The sequence below is a fragment of the Molossus molossus genome, unplaced genomic scaffold (assembly GCF_014108415.1).
Source record: "Molossus molossus isolate mMolMol1 unplaced genomic scaffold, mMolMol1.p scaffold_m16_p_20, whole genome shotgun sequence".
Classification (NCBI taxonomy): Eukaryota; Metazoa; Chordata; class Mammalia; order Chiroptera; family Molossidae; genus Molossus; species Molossus molossus.
The window spans coordinates 22,120,791-22,147,690 of record NW_023425356.1 but is presented as its reverse complement, the minus strand read 5'-3'; the positions used below and the strand labels follow the sequence as shown (position 1 = coordinate 22,147,690).

At 41.6% G+C, this 26,900-nt stretch overlaps 1 protein-coding gene across 5 annotated transcripts in view; it reads left to right on the top strand.

The window, feature by feature from the left end:
* PRPF3 (pre-mRNA processing factor 3) overlaps positions 1 to 22,446 on the top strand; it is a 28,412-nt gene extending 5,966 nt beyond the window's left edge. For 3 of the 5 annotated variants that reach the window (XM_036273040.1, XM_036273042.1, XM_036273041.1), the window contains exons 4-16: positions 1,007 to 1,153; positions 3,196 to 3,279; positions 3,479 to 3,699; positions 4,346 to 4,652; positions 6,818 to 6,984; positions 8,218 to 8,297; positions 9,704 to 9,847; positions 12,112 to 12,211; positions 12,384 to 12,497; positions 13,438 to 13,556; positions 13,819 to 13,902; positions 16,526 to 16,587; positions 22,054 to 22,412. In XM_036273040.1, the coding sequence (XP_036128933.1) occupies positions 1,007 to 1,153; positions 3,196 to 3,279; positions 3,479 to 3,699; positions 4,346 to 4,652; positions 6,818 to 6,984; positions 8,218 to 8,297; positions 9,704 to 9,847; positions 12,112 to 12,211; positions 12,384 to 12,497; positions 13,438 to 13,556; positions 13,819 to 13,902; positions 16,526 to 16,587; positions 22,054 to 22,200 (1,776 nt within the window). In that variant the 3' untranslated portion in view covers positions 22,201 to 22,412. Of the gene's footprint in view, positions 1 to 292; positions 389 to 971; positions 1,154 to 3,195; positions 3,280 to 3,478; positions 3,700 to 4,345; positions 4,653 to 6,817; positions 6,985 to 8,217; positions 8,298 to 9,703; positions 9,848 to 12,111; positions 12,212 to 12,383; positions 12,498 to 13,437; positions 13,557 to 13,818; positions 13,903 to 16,525; positions 16,588 to 22,053 lie in introns of all 5 variants that reach the window. The other 2 variants (XM_036273043.1, XM_036273044.1) reach the window with 2 other exon arrangements.
* Positions 22,447 to 26,900: the final 4,454 nt, after the last annotated feature.

Sequence of the window (26,900 nt, the reverse complement as noted above, 5' to 3'; positions counted from 1 at the left end):
ATTATAAAATCTTAATAGCAATTTCATATAAATTTTAGGATTAACTATAGAGTTTTGTTGAATTTTATTATGTTTAAAGGGGAATGCTTGATCCACAGTATACACAGATTTGTAGAGTGAAGATTAGTTATAATAGGGCATGCTGCTGTATAAGTGTTAAAGTGGGATTAATAAATACGGTTTTTTGAAGGTGATAATCTAGATAGCCTTGGGATATGGGTCCCATTTTGGTCCATTCACGTCCCAACCCCACACAATATATTATGGGAGAGTCCTTTTTCTTGAACTGTAGGAGTTCCAGGAAGCGCTCGCCCCTGGCTGAGGATATGTCCTTGCAAAACACGAGCCCTCCTAGTGAAGAGGGGATGTCACCCAAAGCCTACCACCGGTGTGTACATTTGCTTTTTCCCATTGTCCCTTCCAGTTGGCCATTCTTGGTCCTGTTAAATTCACCTTGCAAATTTGTCAACATATATGAGTTCCCATTGTTTGATAAGAACAAAATGTTATTGGGGAATACTGAAAAAGAAAGGAAAGCCCCTGTCCTGTAAGAGCTGACTCTAGTTGGGAGAAAGTACTAACTTTGAAAGACTTAACACTTGGCAGGCAGAATGTAATTTTACATTGTATGAACCAAACTTAAGTGCTAAGAAAGGTGAAACAATTTGATCAGAGTGGGATGAGATTATTAATGAGGAAAACTTCCTGGAGGAGGTGAGTTTTAGGCAGGAATTAGAACAGGGGTTGTGGAAATTTTGAGGGAGATCATTACACATGTGGGCAGTAGCATTTGCAAAGACCTTGAGATGGGCACATTTATAAGGACGTGGGGATGAAATTTGCTTGACTGGAGTGGGAGAATGATAAAAGTGGGTGAGATGGTCCATATGGTGGAGGGTCTAGAAGACTCTAGGAAATGTCACAAAATGGTAATAGGAACTAGGATGATTCTTCTCTTCTCCCACGGGCAGGGATACAACTCTTCTTTCATCTTGGGTTCCCTTAGGAAGTGTTTGGTGATGACTCTGAGATCTCCAAGGAATCTTCAGGAGTAAAGAAGCGACGGATACCCCGTTTTGAGGAGGTGGAAGAGGAGCCAGAAGTGATCCCTGGGCCTCCCTCAGAGAGCCCTGGCATGCTGACTAAGCTCCAGGTTAGTCGTTAAGAACTGGAAACAGTAATTTGGTAAATTGAAGAAGCAAGAGATGTGTGGATCCAGATTTATTGTGACCTCAATGTGAATTAGTGTTTAGTATTGGGGAACATTTATTTCCTTTTTTTTTTAATAATCACCTGAGGACATTTTTTTCCATATTTTGTTCAGATAGAGTGGGAGGGAGGGAGGGAGGAAGGGAGGGGAAGAGAGAGAGAGAGAGAGAGAGAGAGAGAAACATCAATGTGAAAGGGACACATTGAGTGGTTGCCACCCGCACGACCCAAACAGGGCCAGGGACAAACTGCAACCGGGGTATGTGCCCTTAGCAGGAACTGAACCTGGGTCTCTCTGGACCACAGGCCAACGCCCTTTTTTATGTTTTATCATTTCTTGGGTTAACCAGGAGTATTCTAGTTGAATGTTAATGAAATGGCATTTACTGAGCACCTATTATGTGGCAAGCAGGGTGTGTTACATACTTCACTTGCCCCATTATATACCTAATTGGGTCATTGAGGAAATTATTGAAATAAACAGAACTTGGCTTGATGGCAGAAAGAATTTCCAAATATAATGCAGAGAAGGTAGAATACACTTAAATGATTTCAAATTGACTTTTTTTTTTTTTAATAGGAATTATCTGTTTTGTTTGTTTGGTTGGTTTTTTTTAATGGGCACTGTTAAATAATTTTGATACCACATAAGCAGTAACTGTTTCTTGTACCATTTAAAATTTCTTGGGAGAAAATATATATATATTCCATTGGGTAGATAGGTTTGCTTATATTATATTTCTGAAAGAATGAAACTAATGATTTTTGTAATAGAGAATGGTGGTGGAAGAATTCACATACCCTTTTGTACTTTTTACATTTTGAACTATGTAAATATATCACCTACTCAAAAAAAAGTTAAGCTTAGCAGGTGTGCCTCAGTGGATTGAGCGTTGTCCCATGCACCAAGAGGTCACTGGTTAGATTCCTAGTCAGGCAACATGCCCAGGTAGGGCATGCAGGAGGCTGCTGATCAATGTTTCTCTCTCATCAATGTTTCTATCTCTCCCTCTCCCTCCCTCTCTATGTAAAAATCAATAAAAATGTTTTTTTTTTAATGTTTAAAATAAACTTTAAAAAATATCTAGGAGCACCATGGCCAGGTAGCTCAGTAACTCAGTTGTCTAGGGTTGTTCCGATACTCCAAGGTTGCGGTTCAGTCCCTGGTCAGGGCACATACAAGAAGCAATTAGTGAATGCATAAATAAGTAGAACAACAAATCAATGTCTCTCTCTGTTTCTCTCTCCCTCCCTGCCTGCCTTCCCATTCTCCCAATCCTTCCTCTCTTTCTGAAAATTGATCAATAAAATTAAATATATATACATTGGAGCCCCTTAACACTAGATCTCTTGGAAAATTTGAGGAGTTATTTGATTGTGTCCTCAAAGCTTATCATCCTGAACTTCTGTAGGACAGAAGAAGGGGTTTACAGAGACTATGAAACAGGTCTTTGTATTGTCATCTCTGGTTATTCAGACTAGTAGTTCAGGGACCAGTAACATGTTTTTTGTTTGTTTGTTTGTTTTTTTTGAGGCATAATAGTTTGTGTGGATTCTGTTAGGAGTTTTGCCTGTGTTATTGAAATGCTCACAATAGCCTTGGTAAAGTTGGTACTACTATTTTTACCCCTTTTAGACTCTTGGAGGTTTAGAGATTAAATACGATGTCCAAGGTCACACAGACATTAAGTGGCAGAATTAAGATTTAAACTCAGGTTTCTCTGACTCCAGAGTCTTAGTCATCAATCTGAGTTACTACCTAACATGCCAGTCCTGCCTTGGAAAGATGGGTTGAAAAATTCTAGTGCTCAGCTATGTAGGTTTATTTTTGCTAAATTTTCTAGCCTGTGATACAGGCAGAATATGATGTCATTCAAAAAATTTTAGGCCTCTAGTTCTAAAAGCCCCTTGGATTTAGGAACCTGTATGGGATAAATAGAAAAGAAACATTAACAGATTTTCAACTCTCCCCACTCCCGAGAGCAGATCAAGCAGATGATGGAGGCAGCAACACGACAAATCGAGGAGAGGAAAAAACAACTGAGTTTCATCAGCCCCCCAACACCTCAGGTATTGTACCCAGATTATTCTGAAAAATCTGTAGCACAGAATTTCTTGCCATTCATTCAAACGAGAGTCCAAAAGTGACTACATATTTCACTCCACAGTTTACTGCTGTGTGTGGGTGCACGCACGCATGTGTGTGCAGTGTCTGCCTGCTTGCCTCCCTAATCCACCTAACTCTGATTTCTTTTCCTCTGTCTCATAGCCAAAGACTCCTTCTTCCTCCCAACCAGAACGACTTCCAATAGGCAACACTATTCAGCCCTCCCAGGCCGCCACTTTCATGAATGATGCCATTGAGAAGGCAAGGAAAGCAGCTGAACTACAAGCCCGCATCCAAGCCCAGCTGGCACTGAAGCCAGGGCTCATTGGCAATGCCAACATGGTGGGCCTGGCCAATCTTCATGCCATGGGCATTGCTCCCCCGTGAGTATCTTATTTCTGGAACCCCTTGTTTCTGAAGCTTGAGATGCAATAAATGCCCTTGTTATTAATCCTCTTCTTCCAAAGAACCTAACTCATTTCTTGCACAGTTACATATTTCTTACATATGCTCAGTAAATACCAACTGAATTTATTTTCTTGGCTTCCTTGTTGCAGAGTTTATAATCTGTTTATAATTAGTAGGACTAGGGTTAAAATTATTCATCGACTATTGAAGCTAGGAATAGAATCAGGTCTCCTGATTCCTAATAGCTATATCTAATAAGCCACATTAGGTGAGACCATATCTGAGAGTTCTCTACAACTGGATAAAGATGATAGACTTCATTTTTAGCACCTATGCTTGGTTTGGCATCTCTTACTTGATTCAAGATTTCAGGAGTAAAGAAAGATAAGATTGCAAATTCATATCAACGTAATTTATGAATTGTTTAGTCTGATCGTACTCTATATTCAAATATCCAGTTTGGTGTTTTCAGTCAAAATGTTGTTATTCACCTATGGGTTTATGTTCCCTAGAATTGGGTAGCCTAGTTGTCTTTGTTGGGTTTTGATTTATTTTATTTTCTGTTTTTTGTTTACCTTATTGTTCTATATGCAATTTATTTCTTTGTGGGCTATTTTTCAGGAAGGTTGAGTTAAAAGATCAAACTAAACCTACACCACTGATCCTCGATGAGCAAGGTCGCACTGTAGATGCAACAGGCAAGGAGATTGAGCTGACACACCGCATGCCTACTCTGAAGGCCAATATTCGTGCTGTGAAGAGGGAACAATTCAAGCAGCAGCTCAAAGAAAAGCCATCGGAAGACATGGAATCCAATACCTTTTTTGACCCCCGAGTCTCAATTGCCCCTTCCCAGCGGCAGCGACGCACTTTTAAATTCCATGACAAGGGCAAATTTGAGAAGATAGCCCAACGATTACGGACAAAGGTATCTGGCTTAGAATATAACCTAGGCCCTGGCCAGTTTTGCTCAGCTGTTAGAGCCTCAGCCTGCGGACCAGAGTCCCGGGTTCGGTTCCCGCTAAGGGCATGTACCTCTGTTGCAGCTTGTCCCTGGCCCTGGTTGGGATTGTGCGGGTGGCAGCCAGTCGATGTGTCTCTCTCACATTGATGTTTCTCTCTCTCTTCCTACATTTTTCCCTCCCACTCTATCTGAAGATAAATGCAAAAAATTGTCCTCGGGTGAGGATTAAAAAAAGAAAAAGGAGAATATAACCTAGAACTTCAAAGAAGTTAGGAAGGCGACAAAGGAAATTGAGTATAGTCCTAAAATACTGTCAACTCAGTGCTCTGTGTTTTAGGCAATTAGACTTGATTTTCGGCTGATTTGTCTTTTTAATTACATTCTACTTAGGTGGAAATAAAATTGAGTTTGAAAATTCTCCACATCCAAATAATACTCGAAGGAAACAATTCTTTTTTTTTTTTTTATCCTCACCCGAGGACATTTTTCCATTTTTTGTACAGATAGAGTGGGAGGGAGAGAGAGGAAGAGAGAGAGGGAGAGAGAAACATCGACGTGAAAGGGACACACCGAGTGTCTGCCACCCGCACGACCAACCAGGTCCGTGGACAAACTGCAACCGAGGTACACGCCCTTAGCAGGAATCGAACCCGGGTCTCTCCGGACCGCAGGCCGACGCTCTAACCACTGAGCCAAACTGGCAAGGGCGAGGGAAACAATTCATAACTCTTTGGGTGATTGAGGAAAGCTGTTCTGGTGGTAAAGTTTACTGCAGACAATCCACACACCTGGAGAGTTGAATCGACTGTATATTCAGTGACTTTTGCCTTCTCGTTTTCATCCTCTCAGACTGAGGTTTTTTGTGTGTTTTTTTAATCTCAACAGTTTATTATTATTATTATTATTATTATTTTTTTTTTTTTGGTACATGTCCCTAGCAGGAACTGAACCCGTGACTCTGGTCCGCAGGCCGACGCTCCAGCCGCTGCGCCAAACCAGCCGGGGCATATTGATTTATTTTTTTAATTGTTTTTCCTTTATTGATTTTAGAGAAGAAGTGAGAGGGAGAGAGAGATAGAAACATCAGTGAAAGAGAACATCGATTGGCCGCCTCCTGCATGCCCCCCACTAGGGATCGGGCCCACAACCTGGGCGTGTGTCCTGACTGGGAATCAAACTGGCAGCCTCTTGGTGCATGAGTTGACACTCAGCCACGAGCCACACCAACTGGACTTTATTACTGATTTTTCAAAGAGAGAAAAATATTGATCAGCTGCCTCCTACATGCCCCCAACTGGGGATTGAGCCCACCATCTGGGCATGTGCCCTGACCGAGAATTGAACCGGGACCTCTCAGTCCATGGGATGACGCTCAATCCACTAAGCCACACTAGCTGGGCTCAGAATGAGGTTTTCATAAAATTCCATTTCTGGCCCTGGCCAGTGTTGCTTCGTAGTTGGAGTGTCGGCCCATGCACTGGAGGTTGCAGATTTGATTCCCTGTCAAGGGCTCATACCTGGCTTGCAGGTTCGATCCCCACCCCGACCCGTGCAGGAGGCGACCAAACAATGTGTTTCTTTCACATCGATGTTTCTTCCTCCCTTCCACTCTAAAAATCAATGGAAAAAATGTCCTCAAGTGAAAATTAACAAAAAAAAATTCCATATACACATTTGCTGCAGGCACGCACTATGGAGTGAAGGGGGAGTGATGAGGGTGAGATGTGTGTAAATCAACTAAGTAAAGGATAAAATAAAGCAAAACAGCTCTTTTTTCTAAGCTTTCAGAAATTATGAATTAGTTACACTATGTGTAAAGAGTTCAACAAGGGAGTATTTTAAATTTTTGGATTCTATAGTCTGGCTGATGTGGTTCAGTGGTTGAGCGTCGACCCATGCACCAAGAGGTCACTGGTTCAATTCCCAGTCAGGGCACATGCCCAGGTTGCGGGCCTGATCCCCAGTAGGTGGCATGCAGGAAGTGACCAATCAATGTTCTCTCCCTCTCTCTTCCTCTCCCTCTCAAAATAAAGGAAAAAAATCTTTTAAAAAAAAATTTTGGATTCTACCACTTCCATGTTTTCTGTGACTCCAATTTATCTTCCTGTCTTGGTTTATCTTGTCCTTAGGCTCAACTGGAGAAGCTGCAGGCAGAGATCTCACAGGCAGCTCGAAAAACAGGCATCCATACTTCAACTAGGCTGGCCCTCATTGCTCCTAAGAAGGAGTTAAAAGAAGGAGATATTCCTGAAATTGAGTGGTGGGACTCTTACATTATCCCCAACGGCTTTGACCTGTGAGTTTGTTAATTGCTTTTAATAAGGCTAGAGGGGTTTTTTATCTTTTTTTTTTTCTTCTTCTTCTTTTAAGGCTAGAATTTTAATGGGAAAGATGATACGTATGCATTAAGTAAAATTTTTAAATCCAAGAGAAACAGGTAACTGTACACAAGCTTATATACTTATAAAGAATACATTGTGTCTTATTTTTTTTTTTTGCGTTAATGTAGGAGGAATGGGCACAAATAATCTAGAACAGCAGATCTGTGAAATTATTTGCGTTTGTTATACATTGTTATTTGTTTTTAGAATATTTGTTTTCTTATATTTTTTTTGTTACTTATAATAAGTGTTTATGTTTTTTAAAGGTCTAGTTCTAGAATAGAGTAAGAATTCTTAGTTGATGGGGGAGAGAATGGTAAATAAAGCATATAGAAACATTTGGAAAGGTGTAAAGGGAGCCAAATATATGATAACAGAAGATGATCTGATTTTGGGTGGTGGACACACAATGCTGTATGCAGATCTTGTGTTGTGTAGATATACACTTAAAACCTATATAATTTTATTAACCAATGTCACCTCAATAAATTTAATTTCAAATATAAAATAAAAAGAAACACTTGGCCCTGGACGGTTTGGCTCAGCAGTTAGAGCGTTCACCTGTGGACCATAGAGTTGTCCTGGGTTTGGTTCCCTTGGTTGCAGTTTGTTCCCACCCTGGTTGGGGTCGTGTGGGTGGCATCCAATCGATGTGTTTCTCACATGGATGTTTCTCTCTCTTCCCCCTCTCTCTCTCCCACTCTATCTGAAGATAGATGGGGGGGGGGGGGGAGAATGTCCTTGGGTGAGGGTTAAAAAAAAAAAGAAACATTTGGAGAGCATTAATTATATCTGTTTTATCATTCTGATAAATGGCTTTAGGACACTGTGTCTCATACCCTTTGTCAACCACTGTCCTAGGGAATTATGGTTGTTACTAAAGAAAAAATGTGGTATCCATCAGGGGTATTAGGGTAGAAAAAAGGTTGAGAATAACTGGTGTGGGGAGTGCATCCAACCTTAGTGGGACCCAGTTTTCTCATCTTGAAAATTATGAGTAATATAATTACATATTATAGATATGAAAATACCAGAAAGTGCTTGAGTGCATTATAGAAAGTGGATTTTTTCATTGTGTTTCTGAGGCTCGCCCTCTCAGAATCGTCTCTACCCACATATTCTGTTTTCCCTTCTCCCTCCAATTTTAGTACAGAGCAAAATCCCAAGAGAGAAGATTATTTTGGAATCACAAATCTTGTTGAACATCCAGCCCAGCTCAACCCTCCAGGTAATATATAGCTTACTGAGTCAAAACTCTAGAGAAGTATTATCCAATAGAACTTTATGTGATAATGGGCATGTTCTCTGTCTGCACTGTCTATACAGTAGTCACTCTCCACATGTGACTACTGAGCACTTGAAAACTGAGTTGCACTAATACAACTGAGGGACTGAATTTCTAATTTTATTTAATTTTAATTAATGTACATTTAAATGATACACGTGGCTAGTGGCTACGGTATTGGACAGTGCAGCTCTAGAGCACTGAGGCCTAATATAAAGAGGACCTCCCTGATGTATATTACAAGTTGGGCTTTTGCCATAGTGTTGACTCCCAACTCTAGTCTTGTACACCAACTCTAAATTCCTACCCTTTGATCTTTGTCTTTAGCCTTTATCTCTCTCTAACATTTTTGTAGCAAAAGTATATTGGCTCGGTCAAAAGAGATAGGCTGTGTTTTTAACTAGCTGAATCCCTTGGGTAAATCATTTAGAACACAGAATTTTCTCATGTGTAGAGATAATAGTAACTGATGTGCCTTCTTTTAAGAGTCGTGCGGATCATAAAAGTCTTTAATGCTTTCATCAGGTTTGAAATGAACAGAGGAGATAATACCTCAAATAGTAAATTTGCTTGCCAGTATTTCCAGTAACTTCAGAAAAATAGATTGAGATCTTGAGCTAATACAAGGTATAACATCATTGAATTTTACTTAATCAGAGTCTATTTAGCTATCATCCATGTGAATCATTAGAAGAATGTTGGGGGTGGGTGTTTGTTTTAAAATTTTTGTAAACCTGCTTTGGGGGTCCAGATTATATTTTTCCATTTCCTATAACTCTAAAATTATAAATTTTATCATCTTGACTAGTGGTTTTCAAATTGTATTACATAGAAACATTGAGGTTCAGGAGGTGAGATCCAAATGGGATTCTAGATACCCCTCAGCTACAAAAAATCCTCAAGCGGAGAGACCAAAGCAGCTCTAATTTTGTTTTCTGTATTTGCCACATTTCAGTTGATAATGGGTTCAATTATTTTTAAAAAAATCAAGTTAGAACACTACTCATGAAAGATAAGAATGCTTTTTTAAGACCCTAGCCGAGTAGCTCAGTTGGTTGGAGTGTCATCTTGATACAGCAAGGCAAGTTGCAGGTTTGATCCCCGGACAGAGCACATGCAAGATACAACCAATAAATGCATAAAGAAGTGGAACAACAAATCGGTGTCTCTCTCTCCTCTCAAAATCAATTTAAAAAATTTTTAAATGCGTTTTAAAACTATAACTTTACTACCACTATCACAACCTAAAAATAACCAAAACAATTAAACTAAAGATTTTTTTAATGTGATTGATATAACATCTATGACCCTCTCATGTGTTTTAGTACATTTATTTCTCTGATTAACAGTTGACAATGACACACCAGTTACTCTGGGGGTATATCTTACCAAGAAAGAACAGAAGAAACTTCGAAGGCAAACTAGGAGGGAAGCACAGAAGGAACTACAAGAGAAAGTCAGGCTGGGCCTGATGCCTCCTCCAGAGCCCAAAGGTACATTTTTGAAAAGCAGGGATGGAAGGGTGGCATATTTATCTCTGTAACACTAGAGGAACTTTAACATCTCTCTGTATTTGGATGCTTTCTGTTTCTTGGAGTCATTTTGGTTCTTCTTTTCCTTTCCCAAATTTTCTATTGTCTAGCCTTAGTGAGATCAACATATTCATTGTGAAGGTAATTAAAGTTTATTTTAAGTATTGATCGTATATGACACACTGATCTTCCTGGAAGAATAATGGCCTTGAAATTCATGAAGATAGTAGTTGTACTATTTGCATAGAGTTGTTACGTACGTAATCCTTAATTGAAAAATTGAAAGTTGAAAAAAACACTCCTGCCCTGGCCAGTTTGGCTCAGCGGTTAGAGCATTGGCCTGAGGTCCGGAGAGACCTGGGTTCAGTTCCCGCTAAGGGCATGTACCTCGGTTGCAGTTTGTCCCCGGCCCTGGTTGGGTTGTGCAGGTGGCAGCCACTCGATGTGTCCCTTTCACGTCGATGTTTCTCTCTCTTTCTCTCCCTCTCTTTCCCTCCCACTCTATCTGAACAAAAAATAGAAAAATGTCCTCCGGTGAGGATAAAAAAAGAAAAAAGAAAAAAACACTCCTGCCCTGGCCTGTTTGGCTCAACAGTTGGAGCTTCGGCCTGTGGACCAGAGGGTTCTAGGTTAGATTCCTAGGGCAAATCCCTGGATTGCAGATTTGATCCCCAGCCCCAGGGACCTTGAGAGAGACAATCAATCAGTATGTTTCTTTCACATCATGTTTCCCTCTCTCCCTCTCTCTTCCCCTCCCCTCCTCCTTCCCTCCCTCCCACTCTAATAATCAGTGGGAAAGTATCTTCAGGTGAAGATTAACAACAAAAACCTCACTTCTATAGTTCATTGTCATTCAGTAATAGTGTGTGTGAGCACTGTTATGTATAGGATCTTTCATTAGATGCTGTAATCAGAGTGAAAATACCAAAGAAATTAGGTTCCCTAGGTGGAAGAGGGTAAATGGGAGATAAATGGTCATGGAAGGAGATCTAGACTTTGGATGGTGAGGGTACAGTACAGATAATGTATTGTAGAATTGTACACTTGAAACCTATATAATTTTATTGACCAGTGTAACCCCCGTAAATTCAATTAAAAAAGAAAAATATAGCCCTGGCTGGTTTGGCTCAGTGGTTAGAGCGTCAACCTGCAGTCCAGAGAGACCCGGGTTCAGTTCCCGCTAAGGGCATGTACCTCGGTTGCAGTTTGTCCCCGGCCCTGGTTGGGTCGTGCGGGTGGCAGCCACTCGATGTGTCCCTTTCACGTCGATGTTTCTCTCTCTTTCTCTCTCTCTCTCCCTCTCTCCCTCCCTCCCACTCTATCTGAACAAAATATGGAAAAATGTCCTCAGGTGAGGATAAAAAAGTATATATATATATAGCCCTGGCCGGTTTGCCTCAGCGGTTGGAACGTCGGCCTGTAGACCAGAGTGTCTTGGGTTTGGTTCCTGCTAGGGGCTTGTACCAAAAAAAAAATAGCCTGGCCAGTGTGGCTCAATGGTTGAACGTTGACCCATGCACCAAGAGGATGCCAATTGATTCCTGGTTGGGGCACGTGAGTCAAATCCCCAGTGGGGGACATGCAGGAGGCGGCCAGTTGATGTTCTGTCTCATTGATGTTTCTGTCTCTCCCTCTCCCTTCCTCTCTCTAACTTCAATAAACAAAAAACAATTTTTTTTTTTAAAGTACCAGGAGCATCTTTGAAAAAAAAAATAAAATGTTTCTTCAAAAAGTAAGAAATAGCCCTGGCCAGTTTGGCTCATCAGTTAGAGTATTGGCCCACGGACCAGAGAGTCCCAGGTTCGGTTCCTGCTAAGGGCATGTTACCTTGGTTGCCATTTGTCTGCGGCTCCAGTTGGGGTCGTGTGGGTGGCAACCACTCAATGTGTCTCTCTCACATTGATGTTTCTTTCTTCCTCCCTCTTTTCCTCCTGCTCTATCTGAAGATAAATACAAAAAAAAAAAAATGTCCTCGGGTGAGGATAAAAGTAAGAAAAGTTTCTTGTCTTTCATAAATTTAATGCATGCCAGCTATTTAGATTAATTTTGTGAACATCTACAAATGCTGAGTTGATTGTATGGGCTTTTCGAGGTAGGAGTTTTTGGAAGAAGTGAGTTTTCAGCAAATTTAGGTAAACAATATGAATTGGTAGAGAAGAGAGAATAGGTTATCCCAGCTGGAGAAGTGGTTTAGGAGATTGATTTCTGTCTTCTCTCCATTGCAGTGAGAATTTCTAATTTGATGCGAGTGCTAGGAACAGAAGCTGTTCAAGACCCCACGAAGGTAGAAGCCCATGTCAGAGCTCAGATGGCAAAAAGACAGAAGTAAGTGCCATGGGATTGGGTGGAAACCCAGGGCAAGTATTTTTCCCAAACTCTTCTGGGGGATCCACATTTGAAGGGAGGGGAGAGTTCTCCGTTGCTCTCTCTTTCCCTCAGCCCTGCCTCTGATCTTCAATGCCTTTCTCACTTGTGGATGTCCTTCCTGTCACGACAGAGCGCATGAAGAGGCCAACGCTGCCCGAAAACTTACAGCAGAACAGAGAAAGGTCAAGAAAATTAAAAAGCTTAAAGAAGACATTTCACAGGGGGTACACATATCTGTATATAGGTAGGTGTCCAAACTGACAGCCAAATACCAAAACATTTTCCAAGTCGTTAAGGCAGAATCACTGTGTTCTAACATCAGCTCCTACTGTCTTTAAATGACTCCATTGTGACGCAGGAGTTAATAAATCTTTTATAGTGGTGAGATTTAGAGATTTAACTCTTCTATCTCTGAGGTCATCTTAGTGAACCAGTAATAATTCTGAAGAATGAATGAGTATACTTAATCAGGCTAAGATATAAGCTAAAGATCGTTTATGCTTTTTGAAGCACAAAATGCCCTGTTTCTCCAGGAAGCATTAAAAGTTTCTTCAGTAATTGTATCCTTATCCTGATGTATTGCAGTAATCCTTTTATTCCCACTCCAAAATGCACTTTATACATTGTAAATATGTTTTACCTTTGTGTTGATTTAATGTTTTTATTCTCTTATGTTGAGTACATGCGTGTCTTCTATTTTTTAAATTTGTTCACGTTTAGTAAGTAATTCTTCATTATAAAAGCGGTACATTTATTATAAAAGTATTGAATTCTTATTAAGATAAAAAAAATTCTAACAGTACAAAAGGACATTTAAGGGGAAATCCCCTTCCTATTCTCTGATCCCTTAGGACCACTCGCTATGGATAATTGCTACTAACGGTATCCTTCTAGAAATTTTTTATGGATAGCATTGTAACTACATTCTAAGCATCTAGAGTTCAAGTTTTGATTACCTGCTATTTGTTTTAAGGTGTCCAGCGCTAGACTTTGAAGAAGTATAAGATAGTGGAAATATGTCTAGATTCATCAGTTCTACCTTTTAAGCATTAGTATATTTGCTATGCCAAAGACCTTCATTTTTAGATAGAAAATCACTTTGGATTCATCAATTTATATGCCATTTCTTTCAGGCAGCTACTGATGCTAAAATAAAAGCCATAACTAAACTTTCCCTTCTCCAGAGTTCGAAATTTGAGCAACCCAGCCAAGAAGTTCAAGATTGAGGCCAATGCTGGGCAACTGTACCTGACAGGGGTGGTGGTACTGCACAAGGATGTCAACGTGGTAGTAGTGGAAGGGGGTGAGTTTGAAAAAATTGAGGGAGATTGTCCCCAGGCAACCTTAGGCCTTGAAGTGATTAATGTGGTGGGAGAAAGGAGAAAAAGATAGTATTTTAGGACCATACCTGTTTCCATGTTTATTGGAGTAAAAAGGACCTAAGGTGTGGTTCCTGGGATTGCTTCAACTACCATATTAATGTCTGAGTATTGAATGATCTCAGAGGTTCTTTCTACCCCACCATCTTCCACAACTCGGGCAAAATTCTCCTTTTCTATTTACAGGCCCCAAGTCCCAGAAGAAATTTAAGCGTCTTATGCTGCATCGGATAAAGTGGGATGAACAGACATCTAACACAAAGGGAGATGGTGAATGGCAGTTGGAGGGGATTAAGTGGGAGTTCTGGGTGGTATTCTCTCCATTTATTTTTGCTCCCTCTGACATTCTTGCTAACACTACTGTTAGGAATTTTAGACCCATTTGATCTATGAGCATGCTAGACATTTATACAGTCTTTATTATGTATATGATTGTGTACATGTTATTCTTTTGCTTATCCTTTAGGGCCTTTCTACCTTTTTCTACCAGTTTCCCTGTCACATGTGCATTGTCTGTAGTCTTTTTTTTTACCTTCACCTGAGGATATTTTTCTGTTTATCTTCAGATAGAGTGGGAGGAGAGAGAGAGATAGAAAGGGGGAAAGAGAGAGAAACATCGATGTGAGAGGGGTACATCAACTGGTTGCCTCCCGCATGACCCCAACCAGGTCCAGGGATGAACCACAACTGAGGTACGTGTCCTCGGCCAGAATCGAACTCATGATTTATTGGTCCGTGGGCCAAAGCTCTACCGCCGAGCCAAACCAGCCAGGGCTATTCTTTTTTTTTTAATCCTCACCTGAGGATATGTTTTAATTTATTTGAGAGAGAAGGGAGAGAGAGAGGGACACATTGACATGAGAAAGAAGCCGATTGGTTGCCTCCCGTTTGGGATTGAACCCCAACCTAGGTATCTGCCCTGACCAGGAATCAAATCCACAACCTTTTGGTATATGGGATTATGGGATGATGCTCCAATCGACTGAGCCACCTGTCCAGGGCTTTTTTTTTTTTTTCTTTTTAATTGATTGTTATAGAGAAAGGGAGTGAAAGAGAGAAAAACAATTTGTTCCACTTATTTATGCATTCATTTGTTACTTCTTATATGTGCCCTCACTTGGGATTAAACCTGAAACCTAGGCATAGCAGGATGATTCTCTAACTAACTGAGCTACCTGCCCAGGGCCTTGTCTGTGTTTTTTGTTTAGTGTTTTGTTGTTGTTGTTTTTTAATTAATGCTCACCTGAGGATGTTTTTTATTGATTTGAGAAAGAAACATTGATGTGAGAGAGGAACATCAATCTCCTGTGCATGTTGCCTCCTGTGCATGCCCTGACTATGGATCAAACCTCCAACCTAGGTATGTGCCTTGACTGGGAATCGAACCCTCAACCTTACGTTGCATGGGACGATGCTCCAATCAACTGAACCACCCAGCCAGGGCTGTGTTGTTTTCCGATAAAAAAATTTTTTAATGGGCTGAAGGCAAAAAAAAAAAGATTTTCAGATCCAAAACAGCTTTCTGCTTTGCTCAAGAAAATGTAAAAATCAGCCCTGGCCGGTTTGGCTCAGCGGTTAGAGCATCGGCCTGTGGTCCAGAGAGACCCGGGTTCGGTTCCCGCTGAGGGCGCGTACCTCGGTTGCAGTTTGTCCCTGGCCCTAGTTGGTCGTGCAGGTGGCAGCCACTCAATGTGTCCCTTTCACATCGATGTCTCTCCCCTCCCCCACCCTCCCATTCAAAAAAAAAAAAAAGGAAACAAACAAAAAAAGAAAATGTAAAAATCATTTCATTCTTGTGCCCAACTTTATCTTATTAAATATATATATTTGACACCCTTCTGGCCATCATTCTTCCATCCATATTCTTTCCTTCTTTGAAAACCTTGGTTAGCATTTAACATATGAAGAGAGCCTTTTTTTTTTAAATTGTACCAAATTTTGGTCTTAAAGTATTTTTCAACCTTAAAAAGTACATTTTTTACTATAATTGACCTATATTTTGTTTTGCGAGTGTACTTATTTTCATTTGATATATCTGCCCTCCTCCTCCATTAGACTAAAACCTCCTTGAAAATTGACTGTTATCATGTTGGCCTCTGAAGCCGGGCTCTCAAAGTGCTTCAGAACAAGTTTTTATTTTTATTTTATTTTACTTATTTATTTTAGATAGAGTGGAAGGGAGTGGGGTGAGGGGAGAGAGAGAAACATCAATGTGAGAGAGCGACATCGATTGGTTGCCTCCTGCACAACCCTGACCAGGGCTGGGGACCAAACCTGCATGCCAGATATGTGCCCTTGACCAGTGTGCCCTTGACCAGGAATGAAACCCTTGACACTTCAGTCTTCTGGCTGACTCTCTAACTGATAAGCCAAACTGGCCAGGGCCAAGTTTATACTTTTTATTGCTTGTTTTTTGTTTTTTTTTTTCCTTTATTGTTTAGAGAGAGAGGAAGGGAGAGGGAGAGAGAGATGGAAACATCGATGAGAGAGAACTTTGATGGCCACCTCCTGCATGCCCCCCCATTGGGGATTTGGCGCACAACCTGGGCATGTGCCCTGACGGGTGATTGAACTGGTTGACGCTCAACCACTGAGCCATACCAGCCGGGTGATTGCTTGTTTTATTTATCTACTTATTCTCAGAACCTGGCACGGCTCTTGACAAATAGTAGGTGCTCAATAAATGTTTGTTGAATTAGTTAAGTTTCCTGCCTGTTTAAAGTTTCCAGTCTTATTTGGAGTAAAGAGTAACAGAAAACATTTGATCCCAATACATGGTAAAGGGTGACAATATTTTTAAGAATTTGGGTACAATTGAATACTGTTTGTTTACAAGAATCTAAATCTTAGTCTCTATATCTAGAGTAAGATTTAGCTATATTATCTTTTCCAGATGATGAGGAATCTGATGAGGAAGCTGTGAAGAAAACCAACAAATGTGTACTAGTCTGGGAGGTAGGTGATTCTTTATTAAACACTGAAGCAGAACTTTAGCTAATTCTTGATTGTTTATACTATTCAATGGAGTGATGGAATGGTAAAACTAAACAATGACTAATCCCTTAAGTAATTTGTGGGGGGTTTTTTGTTTTGTTTTGTTTTGTTTTGGGAATTCATTATTAAATGTTTGGCAGTACATTCTTCCTTATTATATTTTAGTTAAATTGATGAGTACATTGGTATCTGCCATCTGGAGAAGAGTATGGAAAACCGGTGGCAAGATTACAAATTTTCAACTTGAGTTATTTCATAGTCATAGGTTGAGGCTTGTAAAGAGGGAAATTAATTGTTAGATTTTTCTTTGTCTGAATTTAGTGAAAGAAGTACTAAACTTAATATAAAGTTGGGAGTCTGGGCAGTACTACTTGTTAGCTATGCAACTGAGTAAGGCATTTAACATCTAATACTGTTGTTTTGTCTATAAAATATGGATATAATTTTCCCTCCCTATTGTCAGTTTTTTGTTTATTTGAGAACCTAATTAGATTATTATGTAATGGTCCTTTGTAAAATGTAACTAAATCACTCTTCAAATGGAATTTTCTTGATTATACAATTCTTTCATCCATGAAATCTTAGTGAACCAGTATTACTTCTGATGAATGAATGAGTGAATGAATGCATTAATGAATATGCTTGTTCAGGCCAATTTGTAAAGTAAGCATTGTTCACTTTTTTTTTTTAATCCTCACCTGAGGGTATTTTTTATTTATATTCAGATAGAGAGGGAGGGAGAGAGAGAGAAACATTTACTGGTTGCCTCCCGCACAACCCCCAACCAGGGCCAGGGGTGAACCGTAACCGAGATACATGCCCTTGACCAGAATCGAAAGCGACTCATTGGTCCATAGGCCGACACTCTACTGCTGAGCCAAATAGGCCAGGGCTGTTCACTCTTTTTTTTTTTAATTTATTTTTTATTGATTTTAGGGAGAGAGGAAGGGAGAGGAAGAGAGAGATACAAGTATCGATGAGAGAAAGCATCGATTGGCCACCTCCTGCATGCCCCTGACTGGGAATTTGGCTCACAACCTGGGCATGTGCCCTGACAGGGAATCGAACCAATGACCTCTTGTTGCATGGGTCGACGTTTAACCAGTGAGCCATACCGGCTGGGCTATTCACTCTTTTTTTTTTTATCCTCACCCGAGGATATTTTTCCATTTTTTGTACAGATAGAGTGGGAAGGAGAGAGAGAGAGAAACATCGATGTGAAAGGAACACATCGAGTGGCTGCCACCCGCACGACCAACCAGGGCCGGGGACAAACTGCAATCGAAGTACGTGCCCTTAGCGGGAACCGAACCCGGGTCTCTCCGGACCGCAGGCCGACGCTCTAACCGCTGAGCCAAACTGGCCAGGGCTATTCATTCTTTTTGAAGCATAAAATATCCTATTTCTCTAGGAAACATTAAAAGTTTTTTTTTTCCCTCAGTAACTATGTCCTTGTCCTGATATACTACAGTAATTCATTTCCATACCAAAATACACTTTTTATATTGGAAATATTTTCTACTTTTTTTTTTTTAAATCTTTATTGTTGAATGCATTACAGATGTTCCTCATTTTTCCCCCATTGATCCCACTCCTCCCCACTTCCGCCCCACTCTTGCCTTTTCCCACACTGTTGTCTGTGTCCATGGGTTATGCATATAAGTTCTTTGGTTTCTTTCCACCCTCCAACCCCTTTCCCTTTGAGGTTTGTCAGTCTAGCAATGAATTTGTACTTCTTAATCCCTTCACCTTTTTCACACATTCTCCCAACCCCCTTCCCATCTGGCAGCCAACTAAATGTTCTCTGTATCTATGAGGATGTTTCTTTTCTACCTGTTCATTTTGTTTGTAGATTCCATTGTCGATAGATATGTATTCATTGCCATTTTGCTTGTTCATATATTTTATCTTTTTCTTCAAAAAAACCCTTCAACATTTCATATAATAACGGTTTGGTGGTGATGAACTCCTTTAACTTTTTCTTGTCTGGGAAACTCTTTATATGGCCATCAATTCTAAATGACGGCTTTGCAGGATAGAGTAATCTTGGTTGTAGGTTCTTGCTTTTCATCACTCTGAATATTTCTTGCCACTCCCTTCTGGCCTGCAAAGTTTCTTTTGAGAAATCAGCTGACAGCCTTATGGGAACTCCCTTGTAGGTAACTAACTGCTTTTCTCTTCTGCTTTTAAGATTCTCTCTTTGTCTTGAACCTTTGGCATTTTGATGATGATGTGTCTTGGTGTGGGCCTGTTGGGGTTCGTCTTGTTTGGGACTCTGTGCTTCCTGGATTTGTATATATGTTTTCTTCACCAAGTTAGAGAGGTTTTCTGCCATTATTGTTTCAAACAGGTTTTCAATTTCTCGTTCTCTCTCTTCTTCTGGCACCCCCAAGATGCGAATGTTGGCACCCTTGAAGTTGTCCCAGAGGCTCCTTACACTATCCTTATTTTTTTGGATTCTTTTTTCTTTGCTGTTCTGATTGGGTGTTTTTTGCTTCCTTATATTCCAAATCAATGGTTTGCTTCTTGGATTTACGTACTCTACTATGGAATCTGTGTAAATTATTCTTTATTTCAGTTAATGCCTCCTTCATTTCTGACTGTGCGTCCATCATTTCTGACTGGTCCTTTTTTATGCTCTTGAGGCCCTCACTAAGTTTACTGAGGTTCTCACGAAGTTCATTAAGCATCTTTATAAGCCATATTTTGAACTCAGCATCTGTTAGGTTGCTTCTCTCCATTTCGCTTAGTTCTTTTCTTGAAATTTTGTTCTGTTCTTCCATTTGGGACCTATTTTCTTTGTCTCCTCATTTTGGCTGCCTCCCTGTGTTTGTTTCTGTGTCTTACTTAACGAGAGGTATGGGGCTCTCTGAGACCAGATGCTGCTTGTTTGAAAGAATTTAGGGAAACCTGAAGCAGGATCCAAGACAGGCCAATCCTATGGTTAAGCAACTGGCAACAGTTTCGGTGGGCCTGAAAGTTGGGTGGGGCGGGGCCTCAGGGAATCACCAGGGCGGGGCAACCAGTGTGAGCCAGGTTGCTGGAGTCCCAGACATGGCGACTGTGTGCCACCCCAGGGAAGGGCTCACCAAGGGAACAAAGGCCTCTGACAGCACGTCTGTCCTGGAGAAAGCCCCCTTTCTGGCCCTCACTCCAGTGCCACCCAGCTCAGTTCTTCCCTGTATGCCTCTGGCGCCCCTCAAACTGCCTCTCCTCCAAGCTTAGAGGGAGTAAGTCCGATAAGTCCGTGCGTGGGCCCTTTAAGGAGTTGCCTGGGGCTCCAGCCGCGTCAGCTTCCCTGAGCCTCAGTTCCAGCTGTTTTTTCCAGCCAGAAGTTATGGGGACTTCTCTTCCTGGCACTGGAACCCTGAGCGGGGCGTCTGGTATGGGACGGGGACCCCTCAGTCCTCAGGGGGGACCTTCCCAGCCAAGGTACCCTCCTGATTTTTATCTGCCACATGTGAGTATGGGACCAGCCCATCCGCCACTGCCCCTCCTACCAGTCTCAATGTGGCTGCTCTTTAATTCCGTAGTTGTAGGGCTTCCATCCAGCTTGATTTCAGGTGGTTTTGAATGATGGTTGTTCTGTAGTTTAGTTGTAACTTTGATGTGGTTGTGGGAGGACGCGACACTGCATTTACATATGCCACCATCTTGACTGGAATTCGAAGTATTTTCTACTTTTGTGATTATTTTTTTCATTTTGTTCTTCTGTGTTAAGTTCATGTGTATCTTTTATTTTTTAAATGTGCTCATGTGAAGTAATTAATTCTTTATTATACAAGTAATGTTATTACAAAAGTAGTTGGTGGTGTCTGGCCAATGTGCCTCAGTGGTGGAGCGTCAACCCATGCACCAAGAGGTTGCTGGTTTGATTTCTCGTCAGGGCACATGACCAGGTTGTAGGCCCAGTCCCCAGTGGGGGCATGCAGGAGGTGGCCAGTCGATGTTCTTTCTCATCAGTGTTTCTGTCTCTCTCTCTCCCTCCCTTCCTCTCTCTAAAATCAATTAAAAAAAAGAACAAAAATTAGTGAGTGCTTATTAAAATAAGATATAAACAACAAATAAAAGCACTTACTGAAGTATTCCCCTTCTGATTCCCTGATGCTTTTTTTTTTTTTTTTTTATCCTCACCCAAGGACATTTTTGCATTTATCTTCAGATAGAGAGGGAAAGAGGGAGGGAGGGAGAGAGAGAGAGAGAAACAACCATGAGAGACACATCAAGCAGTTGCCACCCACACGACCCCAATTGGGGCCGGGGGCAAACTGCAACCGAGGTACGTGTGCTTAGTGGAAACCGAACCTGGGACTCCGGTCCGCAGGATGATGCTCTAACCGCTGAGCCAAACCAGCCAGGGCTGATTCCCTGATTCTTTAAGTTCACTTTTTATAGGTAGTTGCTGTAATTGTTTTTCATGTATGTTTCTGTCTTATCTCATATTCCTCTAATTTATGCATGCAAATTAGGTCATATTAACCATGATGCCTGTTTTTTTGGTCTCATAAGTCCCCACCTGCATATTTAATATTCCAACCTCTTCATCTGTTCCAAATTCTCTTCCATTTATCTCTGAGTGTCCTCAGGAATTGTATGTCAGGTTCAGAAACAAGCCAAGTTTTGCTCTAGTCTCTATTGGAATCTGATCCCTGAAAGTCTCTTGAGATAGCACTTTATTACTATCATTGCTGCTGGTGCCTTTGGTGAGAATGCCTAGTATTGTATCTTTTTCTATTGTTCTCTGGAGGTAGTCCCCTGGCTCCCATTTCCCTCTCTCCCCTGTCCCTGTATTATTCTTTGTCACTGGGCCCCAAATCCTCCTCCTTGTACGCAGCGTCTCACTAAGTCTTGTGAAAAGAGGCCTTTCAGCCTCTAACATCTTTCTCCTAAAAGGACCAAATCTAGTCCTTGAGGCCTGGTTGAAGACAAGTTCATCCCATCTCACTGTCCATAGTCCTTCTTGACTTGCTCTTCCACCGAGGCACTAGAGCACAGAATTTCTCATTCTCCATTCAGTAAAAAACAAACAAAAACTCATGCATAAATTCATGAAAACTCAAACATCCAAGGAGGTGGAAATTAGAATTGCTTTTACCATAAAATCATGTTCAGCTAGGCACGTTGATACAAAAGTGTTACTAGGTTTTATAAAAGAATACTATACCTGATTTAGTCCAGCCAGTATGGCTCAGTGGTTGAGCATTGACTCATGCACCAAGAGTTCACCGGTTGAATTCCCGGTCAGGACACATACCCAGGTTGTGGGCCAATACCCAATGGGGGGCATGCAGGAGGCAGCCAATCATTGTTTCTATCTCTCTTTCTCACTTCCTCTCTAAACTTTAAAAAGGAAAAGAAAAAGAATACTATACCCGCTTTAAACTAGAAATTGCAGTGTTTTTATTACAGATTTTGTCTCTTTCCCAGGGTACAGCCAAAGACCGAAGCTTTGGGGATATGAAGTTCAAACAGTGCCCTACAGAGAACATGGCTCGGGAGCATTTCAAAAAGCATGGGGCTGAACACTACTGGGACCTTGCGCTGAGTGAATCTGTGTTGGAGTCCACTGACTGAGACTACTGCAAGCCCTGGCCTCCACACTCTTGCCTATGTCTCTTCAGACCTCCCTTTATTCTACTTCCCATCCCAGCCCACTTGTGTGTGTGATCTCAGAACTGTGCCAAGCTGACATTGGGACAAAGGGAGAACACATTGCTCTCTTCCTCTGTCAGCCTGGTGCTGCCCTTTACTCCTTATGTGCATATGATTAAAGAGTTATTTTTAAAGTTTGTATAATATTTTTTTACATACTCATAGGTATTGGGGTTTGGGTCTTCAGGTGATCTTTTCTCCAGACTTCTAGCAATTGCTTTGGAAGAAGGAAATTTTGTCATTGGTGTTTATGTACATATGAATGGATGAAAGGATGAATGGGTATGTATGTTTGAGATCTAATGAAAATTTTCTGTCCTCATCTTGGAGCAAGAGTGATAATGTTTTCCTGGAGCCCTGGCCGGTTTGGCTCAGCAGTTAGAGCATGGGCCTGCGGACCAGAGAGTCCTGGGTTTGGTTCCCGCTAGGGGCACATACCAAAAAAAAAAAAAAAATGTTTCCCTGGAGAACAGTGAGCAGAACGGTGTTAAGTGGGTAAGTGAGGGGGAAACAAATGAGTTCCATTTCTCAGCCTTCAATAGATAGTCAGGAGGTAGACAGATTGCCTCTGTTCTTGGCTAAGTAGTCTTTTTTTTGTTAATCCTCACAAGGGATATTTTGTTAATCCCCACAAGGGATATTGATTTTTAGAAAGAGTGGGAGGGAGGGGGAGAGAGAAATACTGATGTAAGAGACATTGGTTTCATCCCCCACACACCCTGACCAGGGCTGGGGATCAAACCTGCAACCCAGGTACATGCCCTTGACTGGGAACTCATGACCCTTCTGTGTGAGGGCCGATGCTCTAACCACTGAACTCACCAGCAAGGGCCTGGCTAAGTAGTCTTAACAGGAAATCAGTTCCTCAAATGGGTGCTTATATGAGAATCTTGTGGGTCAAGTGGATGCAGAGGGAACATCGAAGGAGGAGGATGTGGGTCAGATTGTAAGGTAGAATGGGAAATGAGCCTATTTACTGATTTTTAAAAAATCTTTTTAAAAGACAATGTGGCCCTGGCCAGTTTGGCTCAGAAGTTAGAGCATCGGCCTGCGGTCCGGAGAGACCTGGGTTCGGTTCCCTCTGAGGGCACGTACCTCGGTTGCAGTTTGTCTCTGGCCCTGGTTGGGTTATGTGGGTGGCAACCATTCGATGTGTCCCTTTCACGTCGATGTTTCTCTCTCTCTCCCTCCCTCCCACTCTATCTGAACAAAATAAAAAAATAAAAGACAATGTGTACCCCCCCTCCCCGAGAATCTGCTTAGATGTGATTCTGTTTAAGCATTTAATATTTGTGGTTTAGTTTTAGGAGTATTTGAGTCAGAATAAGTATCTATCAAAGCAGGGGTGGGGAACATCCAGTCCAGCCCACTGGCTGTATAAGGCCTGTGAAGTCATTTGGTCTGGCCCTGCCAAGGCAACCACAGACAGACGAAATTCAATAAATCTAGGAGCTTTCTTCTTAGCAACAAATTTATATTAAATCCATAATGTAAATTTTGAGGGACAAGTAAGGAATATCTGTTATGTGATAGGACACATAACGGAACAGACATGTATGCATCTCGGCTGCCCAAGGCCTGTCTGCTTCTACTGTGGTGACTCAGGACAGTCCGTGGCAGGCGGACTGGGAGTGTACACACTGCAAACATGTTAACATACTGTGGTGAAACTACGGCGATCTTGCAACCATGAGCGGAGATTTGATGAGATGATTCCTTGTGACGTTGATGACCTTGCCTCCAATGATTGATGGTGATGTAGTCAACTTCTTTGTCCACAAAATCTAGACTATGCACCTGTCCACAATCAACAGTCCTCATAAAAACTGAATCTCAGATGAAGGTTAAGGAAATTACAGTGCACAGAGAAGACCTCAAGAGTCAGTAATACGAATGTTGGATATATTCCAAATCCAAGATGCAGGATTAGAACAGTGATCAAAGCAAATAATTGTGTTGCTGGTGACACACACACACAGGATAGTTAACTTAAGTGATGTGACATCCTACAAATGGCAACTACAAAGAAAAGTTGAAGAGTGTCGATCTTTTTTTTTGTATTTTAGAGAAAGAGGAAGGGAGAGAGAGAGATGGAAACATAGATGAGAGAGAACATCAACTGGCTGCCTACTGCATGTCCCCCACTAGGGTTGGGGCCCACAACCCGGGCATGTACCTTGACCAGGAATCGAACTGGGGACCTCTTGGTGCATGGGTCAATGCTCAACCACTGAGCCACACCAGCTGGGCAAGAGTCGATCTTTCAAAGAGAAATGGACAAATAATTTTTTTAAATATATATATATTTTTTAGATATTAGAGAAAAAGGGAGAAAGAGAGAGAGGTAGAAACATCGATGAGAGAGAACATCAATTAGCCCCCTCCTGCATACCCCCCAATGGGGATTGGGCCTACAACCTGGGCATGTGCCCTGACTGGAAATTGAACTGGTGGCCTCTTGGTGCATGGGTTGATGCTCAACCACTGAGCCACACCGGCTAGACAAATTTTTTTGTTGTTGTTGAAGTCAAAGGCAAACCTGTGTCCCTAGCTTGTGGTACATTAGCAGGAGTGAAAAAAGCCAATCTGGAGCGTCATTTCAGCTCAAAAGATGCTAAACTCAATGAATTGGGAGGACAAATGCGTCTAGATAAAATCAGTGCTCTTCAGCAGGGTTTGGAACCACAATAAGCCGCTTTCACTAGACCTCGTGACAGACAAGGTAATTCTGGTGAGTTATGAAGTGGGCAGGCTAATTGCAAAGAAGCTGAGGCCTCGTGTAGAAGGAGAGTCTGTGAAAGAGTGCATGGTGTCTGCTGCGGAGTTGTTAGCACCAAAGTAAAATTGTTTCAGAATGTTAGTTTCTCTCGAAGAACCATCTCAGATAAGATTTTGTTGTTGTTCAGATAGAGTGGGAGGGAGAGAGGAGGAGAGAGAGAGAGAACATGGATGTGAAAGGGACACATCAAGTGGTTGCCACCCGCACGACCCAACCAGGGCCGGGGACAAACTGCAACTGAGGCACGTGCCCTTAGCGGGAGCTGAACCCGGGTCTCTCTGGACCTCAGGCTGACGCTCCAACCACTGAGCCAAACCAGCCAGGACCAGATCAGATTATTGACTTAGCATAAGATATTGAAAAAATACTGAAGGATACTGCAGGAGATTTCCAATTTTTCTCTCTGGCTTGTGACAAGACAATGGACATGACAAATACTGCCCATTTTCATTCGTGGGATAACTGCAGAGTTTGACACATGAGAGGAACTACTGTCACTGGAAGCCATACATGACACTACAAGAGGTGAGGACTTGTTGGAGAGACTTGTTTTATCAATGAAAACACTTAAGCTAACATTTAAAAAGTTAGGTGGCCTTACTATAGATGGAGCTCTAATGATGGTTGACTCTCAAAAAGGGTTAATTGCATTTGTCAAGAAAGAACTGAAGAATCCTCTCAGTCTTGATCAAAGTGATTTAATTATATGCCACTACAACTCTCCAAAATCAGTGCACAGTTGTTGAGGCTCAACAATGTGATGTCAAAAGCAGAATCATGCATAGATTTTGTCGAGCCACCAGTTTTCTGTTTGTTTTTTTTTTAATGTTTTTATTGATTTTTTTAGAGAGAGAAAGGGAAACAGAAATATCAACATGAGAGAGATCACACTGATTGGCTGCCTCCTGTGGGCCTCCTAATGAGGATCGAGCCCACAACCCAAGCATGGGCAAGGAATCGAACCAGGACCTCTCAGTCCATGGAACTACACTCAATCCACTGAACCACACCAGCTGGGCGCGAGCAGTTATTTTCAAAGCTTAACCATAGCGAAGAGTCAACTGCGCTCCAGACTGACCAACACAAACCTGGAAAAGCAGTTTCAAGTAGCAGCATCATCTACATCACACACCTCACCTAAGAAAAGCAGATCCAACCATCACATTAGGAGTGATTTAATGAAATGTTTGACCAAATATAGCAGGCTAATTTTTAAGTTGATAATTTTGTATGGCCCGAGGATAATGTTATAAATAGCCAAATGATCCTTGGCAGAAAAAAAGGTTCCCCACCCATGCATTAAAGTCTAAAATTCTTACCATATCTATCTTTACATTCATGTTGCCTGTGGAGGACAAGGCACAAATGCATAGAACACAGGAGCCATTAGAGCTCCCATAACATCATAGAGTGCACTTACACAAACCTAGATGATATAGCCTACTACTGCACACACACCTAGGCTACAAACCTGTACAGTATGTTACTGTTCTGAATACTGTAGACAACTGTAACACAATGTAAGTATTTGTGTATTTTTTAAAATTTCTTTTTCTTTATTGATTTTTAGAGAGAGAGGAAGGGAGAGGGAGAGAGAGACAGAAACCTTAATGAGAGCCCTGGCCAGTTTGGCTCAGCGGTTAGAGCATCGGCCTGCGGTCCTGAGAGACCCGGGTTCGGTTCCCGCTAAGGGCACGTACTTCGGTTGCAGTTTGTCCCCGGCCCTGGTTGGTCGTGCGGGTGGCAGCCACTTGATGTGTCCCTTCACGTCGATGTTTCTCTCTCTCTCTCCCTTCCTCTCTCCCTCCCACTCTATCTGTACAAAAAATGGAAAAATATCCTC